Source organism: Trypanosoma melophagium, assembly GCF_022059095.1.
Source record: "Trypanosoma melophagium isolate St. Kilda chromosome Unknown ctg18segment0, whole genome shotgun sequence".
Taxonomy (NCBI): domain Eukaryota; phylum Euglenozoa; class Kinetoplastea; order Trypanosomatida; family Trypanosomatidae; genus Trypanosoma; species Trypanosoma melophagium.
The window spans coordinates 223,289-243,264 of NW_027125147.1; the positions used below are offsets into that span (position 1 = coordinate 223,289).

The 19,976-nt window shown below is 42.9% G+C and overlaps 12 protein-coding genes across 13 annotated transcripts; 3 read left to right on the forward strand and 9 right to left on the reverse strand.

Moving 5' to 3' along the window:
* Positions 1-793: 793 nt before the first annotated feature.
* LSM04_003785 (uncharacterized protein) lies at positions 794-1,558 on the reverse strand (the record flags this gene model as incomplete). The annotated part of the gene is made up of 1 exon (XM_067331554.1): positions 794-1,558. One exon carries the CDS (start codon positions 1,556-1,558, stop codon positions 794-796), a length of 765 nt encoding a protein of 254 aa, XP_067193069.1.
* A 471-nt stretch (positions 1,559-2,029) lies between these two features.
* Positions 2,030-2,293, reverse strand: LSM04_000068 (uncharacterized protein; the record flags this gene model as incomplete). Its single annotated transcript, XM_067331555.1, has 1 exon — positions 2,030-2,293. The coding sequence occupies one exon, from the start codon at positions 2,291-2,293 to the stop codon at positions 2,030-2,032; it is 264 nt and encodes an 87-aa protein (XP_067192991.1).
* A 447-nt stretch (positions 2,294-2,740) lies between these two features.
* LSM04_006280 (Protein of unknown function DUF1295) lies at positions 2,741-3,499 on the reverse strand (the record flags this gene model as incomplete). Its single annotated transcript, XM_067331556.1, has 1 exon — positions 2,741-3,499. The coding sequence occupies one exon, from the start codon at positions 3,497-3,499 to the stop codon at positions 2,741-2,743; it is 759 nt and encodes a 252-aa protein (XP_067193141.1).
* A 274-nt stretch (positions 3,500-3,773) lies between these two features.
* On the reverse strand, positions 3,774-5,117 carry LSM04_004428 (Peptide chain release factor; the record flags this gene model as incomplete). Its single annotated transcript, XM_067331557.1, has 1 exon — positions 3,774-5,117. One exon carries the CDS (start codon positions 5,115-5,117, stop codon positions 3,774-3,776), a length of 1,344 nt encoding a protein of 447 aa, XP_067193085.1.
* A 413-nt stretch (positions 5,118-5,530) lies between these two features.
* LSM04_006163 (protein of unknown function DUF1126) lies at positions 5,531-7,882 on the reverse strand (the record flags this gene model as incomplete). The annotated part of the gene is made up of 1 exon (XM_067331558.1): positions 5,531-7,882. The coding sequence occupies one exon, from the start codon at positions 7,880-7,882 to the stop codon at positions 5,531-5,533; it is 2,352 nt and encodes a 783-aa protein (XP_067193139.1).
* Positions 7,883-8,244: 362 nt separating this feature from the next.
* Positions 8,245-9,249, reverse strand: LSM04_005249 (Cyclin; the record flags this gene model as incomplete). Its single annotated transcript, XM_067331559.1, has 1 exon — positions 8,245-9,249. One exon carries the CDS (start codon positions 9,247-9,249, stop codon positions 8,245-8,247), a length of 1,005 nt encoding a protein of 334 aa, XP_067193113.1.
* A 5,211-nt stretch (positions 9,250-14,460) lies between these two features.
* Positions 14,461-14,733, reverse strand: LSM04_000375 (uncharacterized protein; the record flags this gene model as incomplete). The annotated part of the gene is made up of 1 exon (XM_067331561.1): positions 14,461-14,733. One exon carries the CDS (start codon positions 14,731-14,733, stop codon positions 14,461-14,463), a length of 273 nt encoding a protein of 90 aa, XP_067193000.1.
* Positions 14,734-15,717: 984 nt separating this feature from the next.
* Positions 15,718-16,858, forward strand: LSM04_008594 (uncharacterized protein; the record flags this gene model as incomplete). 2 transcript variants are annotated; one of them, XM_067331562.1, is made up of 2 exons in its annotated part: positions 15,718-15,985; positions 16,509-16,858. In XM_067331562.1, the coding sequence occupies 2 exons, from the start codon at positions 15,718-15,720 to the stop codon at positions 16,856-16,858; spliced, it is 618 nt and encodes a 205-aa protein (XP_067193188.1). The 2 variants fall into 2 exon arrangements, with proteins under 2 accessions (XP_067193188.1, XP_067193189.1); XM_067331563.1 differs by lacking the exon at positions 16,509-16,858 and having other exon boundaries at positions 15,718-15,999.
* Positions 16,859-16,891: 33 nt separating this feature from the next.
* On the reverse strand, positions 16,892-17,158 carry LSM04_002554 (uncharacterized protein; the record flags this gene model as incomplete). Its single annotated transcript, XM_067331565.1, has 1 exon — positions 16,892-17,158. The coding sequence occupies one exon, from the start codon at positions 17,156-17,158 to the stop codon at positions 16,892-16,894; it is 267 nt and encodes an 88-aa protein (XP_067193041.1).
* Positions 17,074-17,996, forward strand: LSM04_000639 (Ribonuclease H domain; the record flags this gene model as incomplete). Its single annotated transcript, XM_067331564.1, has 2 exons — positions 17,074-17,185; positions 17,299-17,996. 2 exons carry the CDS (start codon positions 17,074-17,076, stop codon positions 17,994-17,996), a joined length of 810 nt encoding a protein of 269 aa, XP_067193006.1.
* Positions 17,997-18,291: 295 nt separating this feature from the next.
* On the reverse strand, positions 18,292-19,021 carry LSM04_009184 (uncharacterized protein; the record flags this gene model as incomplete). The annotated part of the gene is made up of 2 exons (XM_067331566.1): positions 18,292-18,881; positions 18,997-19,021. 2 exons carry the CDS (start codon positions 19,019-19,021, stop codon positions 18,292-18,294), a joined length of 615 nt encoding a protein of 204 aa, XP_067193213.1.
* Positions 19,022-19,035: 14 nt separating this feature from the next.
* On the forward strand, positions 19,036-19,398 carry LSM04_002269 (uncharacterized protein; the record flags this gene model as incomplete). Its single annotated transcript, XM_067331567.1, has 2 exons — positions 19,036-19,283; positions 19,353-19,398. 2 exons carry the CDS (start codon positions 19,036-19,038, stop codon positions 19,396-19,398), a joined length of 294 nt encoding a protein of 97 aa, XP_067193037.1.
* Between the last annotated feature and the right edge of the window lie 578 nt (positions 19,399-19,976).

Here is a 19,976-nt window from a genome sequence, read left to right on the forward strand (position 1 = left end):
TCTTGCTTCTGCTGCGTGTGTGAGTAAGTATATGTATATACGAATACAACAAAAGCAATACTTACACTTCTGTCTGGTGGATACCTAACCCCAGCCAAATTTTAAAAAAAAGTGTTTTCCTTGACTTTTCTTTTTTTCTTCTTGTGTGTGTGTGTGTGATATCAGAAGAAATGTTCGCAAAACTGGCTTCTTGTGACTGGAACTAACGGCGCTCGCCCTCACCCCTCAACACGAGCCTTAACAATCAAAAAAAAAAGCAGTAGTACGAACAAATAAATAAATAAATTAGAAGAAAAAAGGAATATAAGTAACAAGCAAAACGTAGCCACTCCCTCTATTCGTACTCAAAGACTCCAAAACGTAGAGGATCAAACCCAGAAAAAAAAAACATGTCCCTTCCCCACCGTATTACTCCTCACACGGTTAAAAACAACAGCAACAATAACAACAATAACCAATAGTAATGAAGAGTGAAGAATATAATCAAAAAAAAAGAAACGTCGCATCACCAGGAACACTGATAAAAATAAATCCTTTTTTTTATCGTGGTTTCCTTTCCTTCTGTGTTTCTTCACTACTTCTTACACCGCAACATATTGCAAGGCAGTAGACACCACTTTGAAAACTCTCTCTCTCTCTCTCTCTCCCCACACCCCTTCCGCCATTCCAACAAAAATGACTCGACACCACAAATCCAGTTTCTCTATTTCCATTTTCCTTTTTCCTCCTTCCCTTCGTTAGTACAAAAATAGAGAAAAAAAAACCAACAGCGAAAAAGAAAAGCATCCAATCCTTAACGAATTCGCGTTTTTTGTATCGGTGGTGCATCGCGGTCTTCTTCTTTTGCTTGTGGCTTTCTTGCACTATGACTAACCTCACGCCTCAGCCATGATTCAAACTCCACTGTTGCCTTTTCCAACACATCTTCAGCCCACTCTGGAGTTGGTCTTGGTTGCAGTGCTGCAGTGTCTGTGCGTACTTCACCTGTTCGCCAGTTCACAAATACCACACGACCAGTTTCACTACCTAATCCCTCAATAAAATCAGATCCACCAAAGACTGCCGGTGCACATGGTGTCAAAAGTAGTGCCCGTGGATTTAAATAAAGTATTGTATCATCACCTTCCTCTTCATTATCATCATCATCTTCTTTCTCTTCCCTTTTATTCTTTCCCCTGTCATTATTATCCCTCTTATTCTTGCTCTCCTCCTTTATATCCTCATCTCTGGGAATACAACGGCGACTATAACGACAGTATTTCTGACGCACACTTTCTAATGTTGGAAATACACGAGAAGGATCATTTATACGTGTAGTCGTCGGTGTTTCTGGATCTGTTAACGCCTCTGTGGGTGTTACAACTGTTAGACTTCTTTCCGCAGAGCATGGATAGATAGGCCGCATTTTTTCTTTTTGGGATATCTCAATAAGTGGATCCACAAGCGCCACACGGCGATGAGGGGTTACAAGTATCCATTCACCCACCTGAGGGTCACGGGCGGGATCGAAGTTTGGTAAATACTTTTCTAGCTCTTTTCGACCAATAGGCTGATACATCATCAGATGGTCAAAGAAGAGAGAAAAAAAAACAGTCACTAAATGTTTACATTTAAAGAAAAAAAAAGAAGGCGAGAAAAGACAAAAAAGGAAAAAAATTATTAATAATGCCAAACCCCAAAAACGAAAAAGAAGAAAAGGATAGCTGAGTCGAATTAATAACCAGATAAAACTCGAAAGAAAATTGTTGTTATTGCTAATATACTTTGCTCTTGTTTTTTTTTCTTTTTCCTGAACCGGTAAAATGCAAGACTACCTCGTACAATTTTCTTTCGAATCTATAAATCACATAAAAAATCCAAATGACACCAAAAAAACAAATATATACTAAAATACAGAATACACACGTCATCCACTTATGTGCCCATTATAGATAAAGAAACATATATATTTTTTTTTCTTTCTGAGATACTATATTTCCAGACTGTACCCGCAACAAATATTGCTTGACCTCATCTACACTCTGAGAACCTACATCAATCTATAGATAAAGTATCCTGGAAGACCAACCAAAAGAACCAGAATGAGAATGTAGATAAAAATAGTGACCGCCCTCTCTAGTGGTTCCATCAAATTTAGTCCCAACTCTACCTTTAATTTCGATACAAGACATCTCACGTAACTCTTATGTGGTACCTGGTGACGCGGAACACTGGTGTAAGACTTGGAATAGTCTGGTGGTGGATACTTCTTCCCATGATTTCTTTTCCCTGAGAGTGCTGATGCCGCAGTCATCACAACCTATACTGTGTTCTACTTCGCAACTTATCTAACGAACAGTAGAGGTAAGAATAAAAACAAAATAAGTACAGAAAATAATAATAATAATAATAATAATAATAATAATAATAATAATAATAATAATAATAATAATAATAATAATAATAATAATAATAATAATAATAATAAATAAGACTTGAATCAAAATTACAAATCGAAAAGAAAAAAAAAGTGTTATTTCATTTTCTATATTTGTTTTTTTTTCCTAATCCAAACATCTTCTCTCACCTTCGGTAAAAGCGAGAAGAAAAGAAGTTGGAAACAATAACAAAGAAAAAATAAGAGTCAAATTCCTTCTTCTTGTTGTTTTCTGCTGAAAAGAAATTAGTAGTGCAAAAAAAAAGACAAGAAAAACAACCGTTCAGAGACAAGAAATAAAAGAAATAAAATAACTTTTAACTACTATGGGTGTGGATTTCCTCCCGAGGGAAAAAAAAACCGTGGCCAAAGAAGACCAGAACGCTTGGTATAAGCCAACCAACCCTTGTATCGACTCATACTATTCTCTTTGCGTAGTATGTATGGAGCAAATATTGTAATCCATACCCAAGCTAACACCCCAGCAGATCGTATGTCTTTTGACACAAATGCAAATGTACTGTAAATCATCATTTCACCAAGATAATTGGGATGACGAATACGGGAGAAGAACCCATCCGTAATAAGACATTTTTCTTTTTTCAATACAAAATATTTTTGGCAATCACTTCCCATCATCAAGCAAAGACCTATTTCATATATAATAATAGCAATTAAAAGAGATGTGTTAGAATGATCTGCGTGTTTCATAATTGCATTGTATGCAATATACCAGTATGGTCCTAATACAGTAGCAAAAACACTGAGAACACTTCCAATAGTGATAGATCTTTGCCACTTTGGATCAGGAAAGATAAGTTCTTTTAATAACCAACAGATTCCATAACCACCATGAAGAGCTGTATATGTTGTTGCTGTTGCAGAGTAATTATTTGCCTGTTTCATCATTAATAAACAAACCAAAAGTGTAGAACCCTTTTGAAGGTTAATAACATGAGAAAGCTTTAGAACGCGGGGTCCTCCCAAAAAATCAGCACTCATGTGGTCAACGAAAGAAAGCCATTTCTCAAGAACAAATGGAAGCTTGCTATTCTTCTCGTTCTCTAGAGTATCCTTTGACATTAGAAGAAAAATAATGTTTTATTTTTTTTTTTTTTCTTTGGTTACTGCTAATATTATATTACCTATTATCTGTTATTTTTTTTCCTTGGCAGCAAAAACAAGACGAGGCATCAAAGAGAGAAATTTTTATTTTTATCTCTTTGAGTGTATTCACTCAAAATAAAGAAAATAAAAAGAAGTATAAAGGCATACATATACACAGAAATAAATAAAGAAAAAAAAAGGTATCATCCACCTTTTCTTGATAATTCACGAGGCATATGATTTAAAATCTTTAAACAACACTACCAAATTCACCCTCTATATGCCGTAGTAAAACTGTGACTAGCAGATGTGTGTCGTCCAAGGCATTTAATTCATCATGAAGTTCTTTTAAAGCCTCACCACCTTCCATGAAACTACGCAGTGGAAAATCTTTGCCTAATCGGTGATCTGTTACACGGTTCTGAGGATAATTGTATGTTCGCATCTTATCGGATCGTTCACCACTACTCCACTGATTCCTCCATGCATCATGAAGAGAAGAATTCTGATCTTTTACACGTCTCGCCAAAAGTTGTTGGGCTACCATTTGTAAAGCTAACTCTTTATTTCCAAGAGCAGAACGCGATTTATGACACTTTACAGAAATTCCTGAGGGTTTGTGTGTAAGACAAACAGCGTTAGAGCTACTTTGCATACCTTGACCACCAGGTCCAGAACCTCTTACAAACTCAAACTTACAGTCTTCTTCATGAACATTTACAGATACAGGATCAAGGACCGGCATCAGTGTAACTACCGCTGTTGAAGTTTGCATTTTACCATCTTGATCCGTTATAGGAACACGCTGTACTTTGTGAACACCAATTTCATGACGCATACTACGATAAACACCATCACCTGTAACTTGAAATTTTGCTCCAGTAGTAGCAACTGCAGGTGCCCCTGATGAAGGATTATCTGTATCACCTTTTTCTTCAGCACTTTCAACATCCCATTCTCTTTTGAGAGTTGCATAGGCCCTATACATTTCAGCTAATTCCCCAGCGAATAAAGAAGCTTCCTCACCTCCAGCCTTACCAGCAACCTCTATTATCCATGTGCGACTAGATGATCCTAATGCATCACCAGATTCTAGACGTCTTCCCATGGACCTATTTACTTGATCATCCATATCTTTAACACGATTTAAGAGATCATTTATATCTTCTTCTACCACAGGAAGAAGATCTTGATCTTCTTTTGTTAGATTTTTCTGTGAATGAAGTTGATTTTTCAAAATTACGTTATCATTGATTTTTAGCAAATAACCTGAAATTTCCTCAGCAACATCAAGTTCATCTCTGTACTGAATATTCCACTGAACATTATCAAAAGGTTTTCCATCAACCTTATTTTTTAATTGAAGTAATGCATCTGTATCTCCTTGTTCTTGTAATTTTTCAAGAAATATACGTTTTTGGTTTAGGCGTATAAAATACTCAGTAACGAGTGGATGATGAATAGGGGCTAAAATAGCTCGAGCTCCATCAACAAGAGCCCATTTCGTGTAAGAAATTGTAGTCCCTTGTGTAACCTTCTTTACACCTCCCTGTGTTCCACCAGCACCAAACCGAAGGAAAGGTGCATTCCGCATGTTATTGTCTGGAACAAGTAAAAGTAAAATAATAATAAAAACGAACACCACCCGCCCACACACAGAGAAAGAGAGAGAGACACAAAAAAAAAGAAGGGGAGAAAGAAATAAAAGGCAAAAACAAAAATCTGATAATAGTATTCATATAATACTTCAAAGAAAGAAAAAACAATAATGATCGACCTCCAAATTATTTTTGTTTTCTTTCAATCTCTCTACCGTCTTTTTCGTGTATATACAAACAACCCAAATCTTTCTTTTTTTTTCTTTTACCCTCTTTTTTTTTTTTCCTCCTTTTGTTTTGTTTTAATTTCATACATATGCTAGTAGAAAAATAAAAATTAGTAACGTCATGCCAAAAAATTACTCTGTTTACATATCTTTTTTTTTTTGAAGAAAAACATTTCTAAGGGTTACAATATTCTATCAACATCAGTAAACTCTTGAAACTGCTTATAAGTGATGTCACCGTTCTCATCTTCACGACCATCAAATAGAATAGATACCAACATATCTTCATCTTTCTTAGAAACATTAAAATGCATAATTTCATTGAGTGAACGTCTAAATATATCTCGATTTAATCGTGATGTTGCACTGTGACAACCTAAAAGACGAAATTGTTCTTGTGTAGTTCCTCTTCTTTGAGTTAATTTATGCCGTAACTCAAGTTCAAGCTCTCTTTTTCGTCGTAAATCTTCAGCTTTTAACGCAGTAGTTTGTAAGGTATCATCTTTTCTCATATTAACTGTTTTCACTGATCTTGTTGTAAGTGATGCTTCATCCATATGACCTGAAGAAGTAACATTCACAACTTCTAGAAATTGTTCAAAGGAAATTATTCCTTTACTGGATGGAGCAATATTTTGCACCAATAAGATGGCTTCTTCATCTGTTATTGTACAACTACATGATCGTAAAAATTCACGAATCTGACGGTAACCAAGTACACCACCAGGAGCAAGAGAACAATAAGCTTCATGAACACGAAGAAATTTGCAATTTACTTGTTGTTTAAATAAAAGAAGTAATTCTTTCATACGATTTTCATTAGTTGAACTTTCTTTATTCTCAAGAATTCGTTTTGTTTCTTCATCCATTGCGAGTAGTTTAAAAGGTCTTTCCATTATGACAATTTCTTTACCAACTTCAAAATCATCTGGTGTATAAGGAACTGATGAACCATTAGGTAATTCTTTTCTATAAATTCTTTTTGCAAGAAAACGTCCAGCAATAAAACCAGAATTTCGTTCTGGTTTTTCAAAAACTTCCAATTCATCTGTTGCTCGATGAAACGAAATAACAAACTCTCTTTTTTCATCTCCAGGAACCAATGGTTTTGCAAGTACTCCTAAAAAACGCATCACTCGTCCTTTTTCTCTTTCCCATTTAGCAAGATCTTCTCGTTGTGGTTTCGCTGTCAAACTAACCCAGTTAGCACGATTTTCACGTTCACTACCAAATCCATTAGGTGGAGGAGGATAGAATTTTACAGGTTCTTTCATATCAGATTTAATAAATGGATTAATATCCACTTTAGGACCAAGTTCAATACAGTATTCTTTTTTCATATATTCACGGGTAGAAGAATCAGCGTCATAAATATAATAAGGTCGTCCATGAATGATGTATGTTTCACCAATTTTAATATCTTCTGCAACAAGAAAATCACGTTTCATAATTACACCAAAAGTATGTTCTTGAAAACGAGATTTTTGAATATCTACACCAGGACGAGGAACACGCTGACGACGTAAAAGTATTACACTACCATCACGTCCAGAATTTTCAGGTCTTTTTTCAATAACTTCCACTGTATCATTTTCAAGATAAATACGAATAGCACAATAATGTAAATCTCCACTCAAATTTCCACGATCATCCCATAATGCAAGAAATGTTAAATGCTCATTAATATTATGTTTTAAAAACTTTTGAGCCTCAATAATATCTTCTGTTGCATGTTTTGTATAAATTCCAGTAAGTTGTTGTTCAATTGCTCGTTTTCTATCCATATCTTCAGAAGTTGCCATTCGATGAGTGCTTTTTGAAAGACGTTCTTGCATAGTAGTAGAAAATTTATCCAATTCCATTGGCCAAGGTAGTGCTGCCGGAACTTTTTCACCTCTTATTTTTTCATAATATAGTCGACTTCTGGAATCCATATCAAGAATATGATATTCTCTTTGATATAGTTTTATAGAACTTCCAATATGAAAATCATCAAGAGTGATAAGATTATTAACATCATCACTTTTCCTGGGTACTTGACGACGTGATAAAATTACAGATTGTACAATACCACTGTTATCTTGTTTTGCTTCAATAACTGATATACTATTATCCTGTATATAATAACGAATACATACCTTTCTTACAATAATATTTTCATTAGGACTTTCAGGAATATTTTCAACAAAGTAAGCAAGAAAACGAACTATATGATCTTTTCCATCATTTGGTGCATCAAAATTTGTGGAAAGCCATCCATCAAATACATTTTCATCATCACTTTCTTCATCTTCAGCTGTAGATTTTGTCATTCCTTTACTATCTCGAGTAAAACCACCACCATTATAAACATATTCAGTATGTGGAGCGTAATCAACATCTTTGGGTAAGAGTAATGTATGACTTTTTCGTAGAGTATCATGACAAATGGGATCATCATGAAAATTTGCCCCTATAGCCAAAGGTAAATTATTATCTGGTGGAAAATTGGCATAATGACGAACGGGTTGAGTACGAGCCACACTGTTTTTCATGGTACTAGTGTACTTTACTAAGAAAAGCAAATATATATAACAGAAAAGAAAACAAAAAAACAAAAAATAAAACAAAGAAAAAAGAAAATTCAACATAACGAAAAAAAAAAATAAGCACGCGAAAGAGGAACGAAACAACAACAACAACAACAACAATATAAAGTACTTTCTTGTTTCTTTAACCTGGTATTGGTTAGTGGGAGAACCGACCCAGATATTCACAAAAGAAAAAACATAAAAAAATTTGTAAAGGTCAAGATCTTCTAAATATCTTATTTAAAGTAGGATAGTCTTTGTGAGTCTAGTATTTTAGGAAATGGAGTGAGTGATTGGGGTGAAAAGGAAATTAACAAGTTCCCCATCTAAAAAGAAGATAAAAAAGTTGATGTAGGCATATCTAACGAGCCCACACTGTTATATTTCTGGGAAAGATATTTGCGTCGAACAGCTTGAAGTTTTGAAGAAGACATACATAAGTCCTTTGTAAAGCTTAAAAGTTTGCTTGCTACACAGGTAACTTCATCTAGTGTAATTCCTCGGCTAACATGAGTCATTTCCTGATCCCAAAGTTCGCTTATCGAAATAGTGGATTGATCAACAGTATTATTCCATACAATAATCAAACGTCCGAGAAAAACGGAAGCAGCTGCTACTCGAGAAGGAAGATATTGTAACATTTCATAATTATGAGAAGCAGATTCCAAAAATAAAAAAGCTGCATCACGTACAATTGGATCACTATCTCCCCATTCAAGAAATCGACAAGCTAAAGGATATGTCGTTGGTACAGTTAATTTAAACCGTAGAGTAATTGCAATATCTCTTTCCATTGCAAAAACCTCTTCTGCCGTATAAGTATTAGCACAAATAAACACACAATCCTTTATTCCAGGAGGCCAAATTTCCTCATGCTTTGCAGCAAGAAGAATAGCAGTTATACCAACCAGTTGAAGTTTAGCTCTCCCAACCTCTTTTGCTCCCAAGTATCGATCTACAATATCAACAGCCAAATAATAAGATTCTGCATGTAACTTAAACTTTATTACCACATCTACGAGCCAATCAATAAGGATCATTCTCATTCTTTCAGTTATTTCAGGTTGATTACTCATGTAACTCGGATCGCGATAATGGCTTCTTTCTGCAACTAGGAAATAATCCCCAATTTCAGCACTGTATTCTGGAACAGAAACAAGGTCTGTAGTCAAATTCTTTCGGGGAATAGTATGACCAATATCAAGTTCCTTTAATCCACATGTTGTTCTTTCCTTGTTTGCGACCAAAGATGGGGATACCAAAGGAGGCAAACTTTTCCTCTTCAGAGGGAGACGGTTAGTGTGATCTGCTAAAACGCGATGTTCTGCCATTCTCTTTTAACAGTACCCCAATCCTACGGCCAAAAATAAAAAAAAATAACAAGGAAATAAAAAGAAAAGAGATATAACAAAGCTAAATCGCAATTTAAAAAAAGAGGTAGGAGAGATACAATGAGAAACACTAAAAAGTCAAAAAATTTTTTTATTATTGGAAACCAAAGTTCTGAAAACTGAAAAACACATAAAAATAAAACGAAATAAAAACAAACCTGCAACACAAATACTCCAAAAGGATTTTTTGTTTTTTTTTTTTCAGTGTACTTTCAACCAAACCATATTAGTAATGAATACAAAAAAAGAGTTCTACCATGAGTTACTTGAATAATCTGATGAATACTCTTTAAGTGTTTTTTTTCTTTTTAAGAAGCCAGAAAACAAAACACAAAAAGTGTTCCAACAAAAAACCCTGTGTCTATCACAAAAAGTAACAACCAAAACAATAATAGAAGCCTCAGACGACGGGCACCAAAAAGGAAAAAAATTCGAATATAAACAAAACGGATTAACAAAAGAAAAAACAGATACACTAACAATAGTACAATAAACAATCCGTCCACTCCATAGAAAAGTCTCACGAAGAACGCATCCCCAGTACGAAAACGTCAGTGACGCCAAAACACCCGCCGGAACGAAAGACAAAGCCAAATCAGCAACCGAAAACCCGGCGAGGCCCGCGGTCTACCCGGCATCCAGCGGAATCGAGACAACGCGCCGCCAGCCCAAGAAACAACGAGCGCCACCGCTAAAAAAAAAATCGCCACAGCGGCGGCGGCGTTGCCGGATCAGTGATTTATTTTTCCCCGCGGGTTTCCCGAGCGGTAAAATTTCGAATTCGCCAGAAAAAAGGCGTTCCTGTCGTTCCTTCGCCGCGGGGGTTGCTCGAACCGGAAGGCCCTTTCGAAACCGTTTCCTTTTTTTCCATGCCCTTCGTGAAGCCGGCATACTTCCCTCCAGGGAGATCATTTACAGCATCGCAACCGGACACACTCTTGACAACCAGCGGACCCCACCCCATTGGCGCAGATGCTGAAACGCATGCGTTGGCCTGGAATCGCGCGATCCCACCTGATACACGTGGCGATGTTCTAGCGCAATGGTGCCTAGATAACGATTTCTTCATGCAGAACAATGGAGAAAGCACCCGCCACACTACACGTCACGGTCCGTCCGCGCCGGACGTGACACTATCCCGAGAGTGTCGCATAGAGTCTTGGACAGCCAAGTTCTCTCCGGATAGTGACCGTTATATCACCCTCTTCGACGTAGTAGTAGGAGATGATGGTGAACCACTACGGTTCCCTCGCCCCCGTGCCCCACTCTATGCATGGAAGAAGGCGAAATGGTCTCGTTTTGGACAAATGTCAAATGCCCAATGCCGAAAACTACCAACACAGAAGATGAGCATTCACAAACGAGAGCGTTTACTCGCCTCCGCGATCCGCATCGCAACAGCCGCAGCGGTCCCCCGCGGAGGACGAGGCACTGCCCCCTTTTGGACCCCAGAACTCAGTGAGATTGAGTCGGAGATCCACCAATGTAAAGCCTCTGTCTATAGAGACAGGTTGGCAGCACGCCGCAGAGAGATGCTGAGACAAGCCTCCCATAAAAGATGGAAAGCCCTCTGCGGCAAGATGGCCGTAGCAGACGGCTGCCGTTTGAACGTTGTAAAGGGGATTTACGCCCCACGCCCACTGAGCACCCCGGCGATAAAGATTAACAACACGGTGCTCACGGAAAATCAGAAGGCCAAGCATTTTATCCGTTTTTACTCCGCACGAGCCAGACGGCACCCACACTCCCACCCTCCGCCACCCATCCCAGTTGTTGGCGAGGAATTTTCACCCATTACAGAAGCGGAACTGGAACGGGCCCAGCGCCTTCTCCCGAAAGGAACGGCGGCTGGTCCGGATGGGATTTGCAGCGAAGCTCTCCAACATTTGGGACCCAGAGCGAAAGCAGAAACCCCATCACTTTTCAATGGGAGTCTCCGCACTGGTATTGTCCCAGCTGCTTGGAAAGTAGGTGTTATTGCGCCCCTCCCCAAACCAGGGAAGAAGGCAACAGACCCAGACTCGATCAGACCAGTCAGATTAACTAGCTGTATGTCCAAACTAATGGAAAGGATTGTAGCAGCCCGCATTCGAGATGTTATTGAATCCAAGCTGACCCCACAACAATCCGGGTTCAGGCCTGGCCACTCCACACTGGGCCAATTACTACACCTGCGCGCAGCCCTCAAAGAGAGCTTCGTATGACTCGCGCAAAGGTGCCGTATTCGTTGATTACGCCAAGGCCTTCGATACTGTAGATCACGACCGAATCGTTATTGCGATGCGAGAGATGGAGCTCCCACCCCACATCATCCGATGGTCAGCCCCATTTTTAAAAGGACGTCGGGCTAAAGTACGAGTCCAAGGAAAATCCTCACCACTAATGCTATTTCCACCGCGGCGTACCGCAAGGAACGGTCCTAGGCCCGCTTATGTTCATTATAGCAATGAACACTCTAAGCAAAAGGTTATCTCAAGCTCCTCTTCTGTACCACGGCTTTTTTGCTGATGAACTCACGCTGGCAACACGGCATGGGAACAGAGACGTCATCAACAATGTGCTACAAAGCGGAATAAATGTGGTTGATGGATGGTCCAAGAGCTACTTCATGGAAGTAAACGCAGGCAAAACGAAATACACCCTCTTAGGATCATTGGACCAAAACCCCCTTTCCCTTGAACTATGCGGCACCCCTGTCGGTCTAGAGAAAGCTCCAAAACTTCTCGGAATTACATTCCAACACCATCGCGGAGTGCCCTTCCATGCAGTACAGACGAGGCAAAGCATGAATTTTTGTTTGTTGTAGCTCGCTGCAATCTCGTCCGCCGCATGGGACCCAAAACGGGATGTTTTGCGCACTTTTTATCTAGCCCTAGTTCAAGCCCAGAAGCCATATGGATTTGAGGTCTGGTACTGGGATGCTTCACCCACACGCCGCCAACAATTAGCAGCAGGCCAAAACAAAGCTTGTCGAACCATAGCAGGAATCCCATTTAGATGTCGCTCCGACGACGCACTACGAGAAGCCCGTCTTCTACCACTAGAAATGACAGCCATGATACGGAGCCTCAAACACTTCTTACTATGCCAGACAAGGGGTGGATCCCTGAAAGAAAGCGCTGATCAGGTTTACCACTTGAACCACCCAGTCCGAAAATTCTATGTGCGCCTAATGAAGACATACCCAACGCTCCATATAGAGCCACGCGAGTTGCCGCTATTAACACCGACACTGCGTTTCGGTAAGCGCGCTCGCTTCTTCACGTCACTGGATAACGTCTCCGCTGACAACTCTGAAGGACGCAAGAAGGAAGCATCTGAGCGTTGGATAGCCCGACATTTCCGCCGCATGGGAGAAACACCACCACCCCGTACACATTATGAAATTTGGACTGATGGCTCGGTATTCCTGGGTGTCAAATCCTGGGCAGCGGCGATGATTTACAAGGATGGTGAACTGCTTAGCACCACGCAAAGGGGAGCTGGCCCCCTAGCCTGCAGCTACGCGGCTGAAACCGTAGCACTTTATGAAGGATTGCGGAAACTACTCACGATATTACCGGCAGAAAACCCAACACCCTGCAGAGCTTCCGTATTCTCAGATTCGCTGTCCCTACTGAAAGCGCTCCAGGCTGCTCGCCTAACTGTTACGGATCCTATGCTCCGTAAACTATGGAACCTGATCCTCCAAGTGCAACGTCGCAAAGCCCGCATTCGACTGCAATTTATTTTCGGCCATTGCGGAGTAGAGAAGAACGAAAAATGCGACGCTGAGGCCAAAAAAGCTGCGGAGCATACCCAGAGGAATGGTGCCTGGATTCCCGATGTTATTGCCTACGCCAAACGCATACTCAAGGGGAAGGCACACCTCGCCCTTCTCATAGATGGCAAAGCGCAGGGAACTGGAACCCCACCAAAGACAACCCCGAACTAACACGAGAAGAAGAAACAGCACTTGCAATATTCCGCACAGGAGTCTCGCATCGATATGGGTGGTTGCTGAGAAAAATCCAACCCCATATCCCCCTGGTTGTCGACGGTGCAATCCCCAAGAGGCAAACGACTCAGCCCAACCGAAGCCGCAAGCAACGCAGAGACACCACCCCATGAGTAAAGCGTCCGAGCCAGCAGCATGCACAGAGTGCGGAGCACAATACTCATGCAGGAACACCGCGGCGCCTCACATGGTTAACACGCATGGTTTTAAGAAGGCCGATGCGCTTTGGAAACTCAAGTTTCCCCATGCAGCACCTCCGCCGGACATACCGCCTGAGCCACCGCCGCCCAGACCCCCATCTCCGGTAAATACGTTACCTCGCCAATCAGAGCATGCAGAGAAAAAACATCCCTTTGCATGCCATTTGTGTTGCCGAACCTTCCCCCAGAAAAACGAATCAACTCGCCACCTCAGGTGCATGCACGATGTTACATGCCCTCCCGCTGAAAGAAATCGCCCAAGAGCAGATGAACCAATAACAGAGGGATCGGCATTTCCACGTGACAAATGTGGCATGGTAGCGCGCTCTAAAACAGGCCTCAAAGCCCACATTCGAGCACGCCATCCTGAGGACCCCAGCAAAGACGCACCCGGCACGCAGTTAATTCCACAGCCAGCATCGCTGCGCTGTGAATTCTGTCTAAGGGATTTCGGTAACATAGGAGCTCTATCGTGCCATAAAAAGGCAAAACACCCACCTGGAACTCCGACATTGCCGATTACGATACGGGTGACGTTTCCACGAAACAAGAAGCGTCAGCGAGACTCGTCGCCAGCGGAACGTGAGGACCGCGGCAAGTTTCAGTGCGGTATGTGTAAGAAGTTCTACGCCAACATGCCTTCACTCACCATTCGCTGCAGAAATTTTCACCATGGCGAAGGCATGCCTGCCAAAGGGGCCGCCGGGCACCTCCGAAGCAAAAAGGCGAAACTAGGAGACCTTGCGGCGTCCATATGCCCCACATTTAACCGCAAGTCTCCGGGAGAATCGGGGCTCACTCAACACCGCATGTCGCAACACGGTGCTGCATTCTTTCGAGTTGCCCCGCTCTTCATCCATTGCGATTGCACTTTGCGGCGGTCGGTGTCTCTCCAGGAACTGCGCTTCTCTAAACGGTAGGCCCAGTTCCTTTTGGCTGTGGAGTGGAACGACGCTAAACCCCAGACTTCGCGCACAGTAAACCCCAAGCCAAGTTCCCACCCACACCCTGCCGTTTTTTTTTTCCCACCTGCGCGTGTAGCCATTTTCCTTCACGACTAGCCCAAATAACCTTTGCAATAGCGTCAATAACTTCTTGCTCTGAGGAAACTGCCACATTAAATATTTTTCTTCTTGCGGGCCTTTTGGCACATTGCAAATAGGCAAGGTTACTCCAAGTTTTAGGGCATTTCATGGAGAATGTGATAAAGTGTTTCCATAGGAGCATAATTTTTTAATGTAGTAGGAGTTGGTTGGGTAGGAAGATAGGATCTTCTTTTTGGTCCACTATTCCGGAAAATGAAGAGTTTCAGCATTGAGAGTGCAGCGTAAACGATCCTGTGCTCCACTTCACTGGGTTTCATATACCTTATCGCATAATTCACATTTAAGCCGAGCAATAAGGGCAGGCTGATCGTTGTGTTGATTTATACTATCCTCCATCATGGGAGAGTCTACTAAAGAGCGGGGATCTCTTGGTGGTATGGGTGGGATGCGAAAACATTTACGCGGGGTGAGGTTCTGGAGGCAGGCGTTGATACCTTACTTTTTTATATATACACATACCCTTGGTAATGGGATGCTGCCTTATCGTGGTTCCAGGGTTAAGTACTTGAATTTATTTCAGGGAAACCAAAAGCACTCAAGAAATTTTCGAGGGAGGTGGTTTCCACAAGAGCCAATCTTTATTTTGAAGGGGGTGTCTTCCAAAAAAAAAAAAAAAAAAAAAAAAAAAAAATCAAAAATTTATTTTTTTGACACATTCGTTCTTCGGAATGCTATTCCTTGGAGGCATTTTGACGTCGAAAGGCGCTGCTAAGGTCCATTGCCTCGTATCCTTAGGGGGAAGTCATGGGCTAGCATTGCGGTCCTCTGGGGGGTTTGTTGGTTCGTAAGCTACAAACGTCGTAAAGTGTTGGTACAAAACTTTAATCTGAGAAGGTCCTGAGGGTGTGCATCGGAAGCGGTTTCTTTTACATATTTCAACCTTGTGCGAATGCTGCTGGGGATCGCAGGAACGGGCCGCACGCCAACATTTGTTTGCGCCTTTGCTTTGGGTGGAGTTTCTGCTACCCCATATGGGGTGGATTAAAATGCCATAAACTCTCGTGGATGGGAGTTGTGATTCCCTTTTAATTTCCCTACGTGAGAAAAAAACATTGTAAAAAAAACTTCCCCCTCAAAAAGTATACGAAACACCGGAGGATGGGGAATGCGACGCAAAATCCCGGCGCAACCCTTAGCTATTAAAGGGCAAACCAACGCCACGAGATACAGCAAAGCAGCAACAGCCGCCAATGCGTCAGAGATCCCCGTTTCCGCTCAGGGTCTTTTTTCATCGTTGCAAAGGAATGGCGCCAAGAAATTGGCGGTACAGAACCCCAATTTCCCAGATAATTTCCGATGCAAATTGCCAGCAGCCTCAGAACACCCAGCAACACACCCAGCATCTGGAACACAGGGCCGCTTTGCCCCCTTCAGTAATTCGCATTAGGGTGCTTATGCGAGTTCCCCAAATAAAGAAAATAATAACCCAGATGGGAAATAAAGAGCTAGATACTGATAGAAAGCAGGTTTGCGGGGCCATTGGTTGACAATCGGGGTGCTCGAAGCTCTCAGATCTTTTTTTTTAATCACCAACGGAATCCCCAAACAGAAAGTGATCTTTATAGGAAAAAAGGGAAGGCTGTTTTTGTGAGCAATCCGGCTGCCAGAGAATGGAAATAAAGTTCTTTAAATGAATGGGGCCATTTTAAGCGTTAAAAACTTTTCATTCTTATTTTTGTGTTTCTGAAGGCGCGTTGCTATTGCGCGCAGGTGCGCCTATTTCAGAAAATAGTACGAACGCAAATATATATCCAGAAAGTCCCATCTGCCAAGGATCGCAAAGAAAACAGGCAAATCACCGAGGCGACAAGCGACCACCAAAAGCAAGACCCCCTGAGAAACGGAGAAACGGACGGAAAAAAGAGCAATAGAATATATCAAGGTTTGTCCAAAAAGCAATACTTAGGAAGGCATTCCGCAAAAACAAAATTCTTTCCGAAGTTCTTGGGCCCACTTTGGCGGTGACAAAAGCGGCCCGCGCCGGCACCGCAACGGCAAAACGCCGACAGGAAAAAAAAAAGGCGGCGGAAGCATCCTGCCCATTCCACCGCTGGCTGCCGACGGTGGAAAGAGAAACCGGATTGACAACCTTAAAAGGTCAATGCTTGTGTTTCCCGTCGGGTGCGGTCAGGGCGGCGATGCGGGTTCCCGACTCTGCGGCGGAAGGGCGCCAACATGAGTTTTTTTTACCGACGCGTTCCCAAGCCATCATTTTCTTTCCCTACGGATTAGATAAAAATGGTTAATTTTGACGGCGCCTTCTTCAAAAAGCCGCTTTTCTAGACGAAGATCTCTTTTCCTACCTTTCCTACGTTGCGGGGGGCCCCTTGAAGCGCGGCTTTCGGTAAAAGGGGGTAGTGGTTAAGGATTCCTGCGGTGCCCATGGGTTTTGCCAGTTCGAGGCAAAGCAAAGAAAAGTTATATTTTCTAATTCCCGTTGCGCTGGGGTGAAGTGTTAAACATGGACGCCCATTTTCACCAGCATCGCCTGTTGGGGCGGCGTTTGGGGTTGCATGCGCGTGGGTGTGAGCGTGCGGTTCTTGCATTTGATGGTGCCTTTTTCCCCCGCTTATGTATAGGTTTCCTGGGGGTTCTTGGGGCGGAAGTTGTAAATAAGCTATCCCTCGGTGGCGCCGGCCGGCCCAACGCGGCGCCAAGTTCCAGCGTTCTGTATTTTCGGGGGAAGCCAAGGATCAGCGATCTCTTTCTTCTGCAAAACTCGCTGGAACTTCAGCTACGGCGTCGCACAGCGCTTGGGCCAGCCGCGTCGTGCTGGGGCAAAACTTTAATCCGAGAAGGTCCTGGGGCACTTTTCGACGTGCTGTCAGCAGTATCGCTTGTACCAAGTTACCGCTGAGCGAAAGCGTCAAATCCTGGGCAGCGGCGATGATTTACAAGGATGGTGAACTGCTCAGCACCACGCAAAGGGGAGCTGACCCCCTAGCCTGCAGCTACGCGGCTGAAACCGTAGCACTTTATGAAGGATTGCGGAAACTACTCACGATACTACCGGCAGAAAACCCAACACCCTGCAGAGTTTCCGTATTCTCAGATTCGCCGTCTCTACTGAAAGCGCTCCAGGCTGCTCCCCTAACTGTTACGGATCCTATGCTCCGTAAACTATGGAACCTGATCCTCCAAGTGCAACGTCGCAAAGCCCGCATTCGACTGCAATTTATTTTCGGCCATTGCGGAGTAGAGAAGAACGAAAAATGCGACGCTGAGGCCAAAAAAGCTGCGGAGCATACCCAGAGGAATGGTGCCTGGATTCCCGATGTTATTGCCTACGCCAAACGCATACTCAAGGGGAAGGCACACCTCGCCCTTCTCATAGATGGCAAAGCGCAGGGAACTGGAACCCCACCAAAGACAACCCCGAACTAACACGAGAAGAAGAAACAGCACTTGCAATATTCCGCACAGGAGTCTCGCATCGATATGGGTGGTTGCTGAGAAAATCCAACCCCATATCCCCCTGGTTGTCGACGGTGCAATCCCCAAGAGGCAAACGACTCAGCCCAACCGAAGCCGCAAGCAACGCAGAGACACCACCCCATGAGTAAAGCGTCCGAGCCAGCAGCATGCACAGAGTGCGGAGCACAATACTCATGCAGGAACACCGCGGCGCCTCACATGGTTAACACGCATGGTTTTAAGAAGGCCGATGCGCTTTGGAAACTCAAGTTTCCCCATGCAGCACCTCCGCCGGACATACCGCCTGAGCCACCGCCGCCCAGACCCCCATCTCCGGTAAATACGTTACCTCGCCAATCAGAGCATGCAGAGAAAAAACATCCCTTTGCATGCCATTTGTGTTGCCGAACCTTCCCCAGAAAAACGAATCAACTCGCCACCTCAGGTGCATGCACGATGTTACATGCCCTCCCGCTGAAAGAAATCGCCCAAGAGCAGATGAACCAATAACAGAGGGATCGGCATTTCCACGTGACAAATGTGGCATGGTAGCGCGCTCTAAAACAGGCCTCAAAGCCCACATTCGAGCACGCCATCCTGAGGACCCCAGCAAAGACGCACCCGGCACGCAGTTAATTCCACAGCCAGCATCGCTGCGCTGTGAATTCTGTCTAAGGGATTTCGGTAACATAGGAGCTCTATCGTGCCATAAAAGGCAAAACACCCACCTGGAACTCCGACATTGCCGATTACGATACGGGTGACGTTTCCACGAAACAAGAAGCGTCAGCGAGACTCGTCGCCAGCGGAACGTGAGGACCGCGGCAAGTTTCAGTGCGGTATGTGTAAGAAGTTCTACGCCAACATGCCTTCACTCACCATTCGCTGCAGAAATTTTCACCATGGCGAAGGCATGCCTGCCAAAGGGGCAACCAAATCCTCCTGAAGCAAGGGTGAGAACATCAGAGACCTTGCGACCCTGATTTGCCCCACATGCAACAGACAATGCATGAGCAAATCAGGCCTCACTCAACACCGCATGTCGCAACACGGGTATCAGCATATTCGCGCGCATACTAGCCAACGCACCGGCTGCGAAGAAACAGCACTGCATCTCTTGAGTTGCCCCGCCCTTCGTCCATTGCAAATAAAGTATGCTATAACAGATATCCCTCTCCAGAAGCTGTGCTTTTCTAAACAGTTAGCCCAGTTCCTTCTGGCAGTGGAGCGGAACTATGCGATACCGCAGACTTCGCGGTCCAGAACCCCTACGCCTCCTTCCTCCACCCTGTAAGGCCTCTACACCCCTCTAAGACCAGCGACGAGCTCGATTATGGAATCCCTGGCAGGATTAGTCTCAAGAGGCGCTTGACGCGATCCCCAACAGGCAACAAAAAACAGAGGAGATCATTTGGGCCCAATCATTAACTAAAAAACCAAAAATAACAAAAATTAATAACAAAAGGAAAGTGGCCGACGGGCTCTGGGAAAGGATGGTGGGAGCAGAGAATCTCTCGTAGACTGTTTTGCTGTTCATAGATTGGTTATAACAATAAAATAAAACAAAACTTGAAAATAACAAAACTCAAATAATAAAAACCCAAAATAACAAAATAAATATTACAAGAGCTTGAGGATCCCACAAAACGAAGGGATTTTTCTCTCGAACGCCGCTCTTCATAGACAGCAACCTTGGTGCTCTACGGTGAGAAGCTGGTAGCCGTACCGTTGGGGTAAAACCCATAAAGACACGAGGAATAAAAAAAAGCAAATTTCAGCATGGCAGAATCTATGAGTTGGGGGAATCGGACTGGATGTAATTTACTTCTTGGGACATGCGCGAAAGAAGCAAGGATGAACTAATGAAGCACAACAACATGTTCTGCAGCGAAAACAAACCAGTGTTGCAGTGCACATCTGATGGTTTTTCCCTTGGAATGTGTTCCTCCA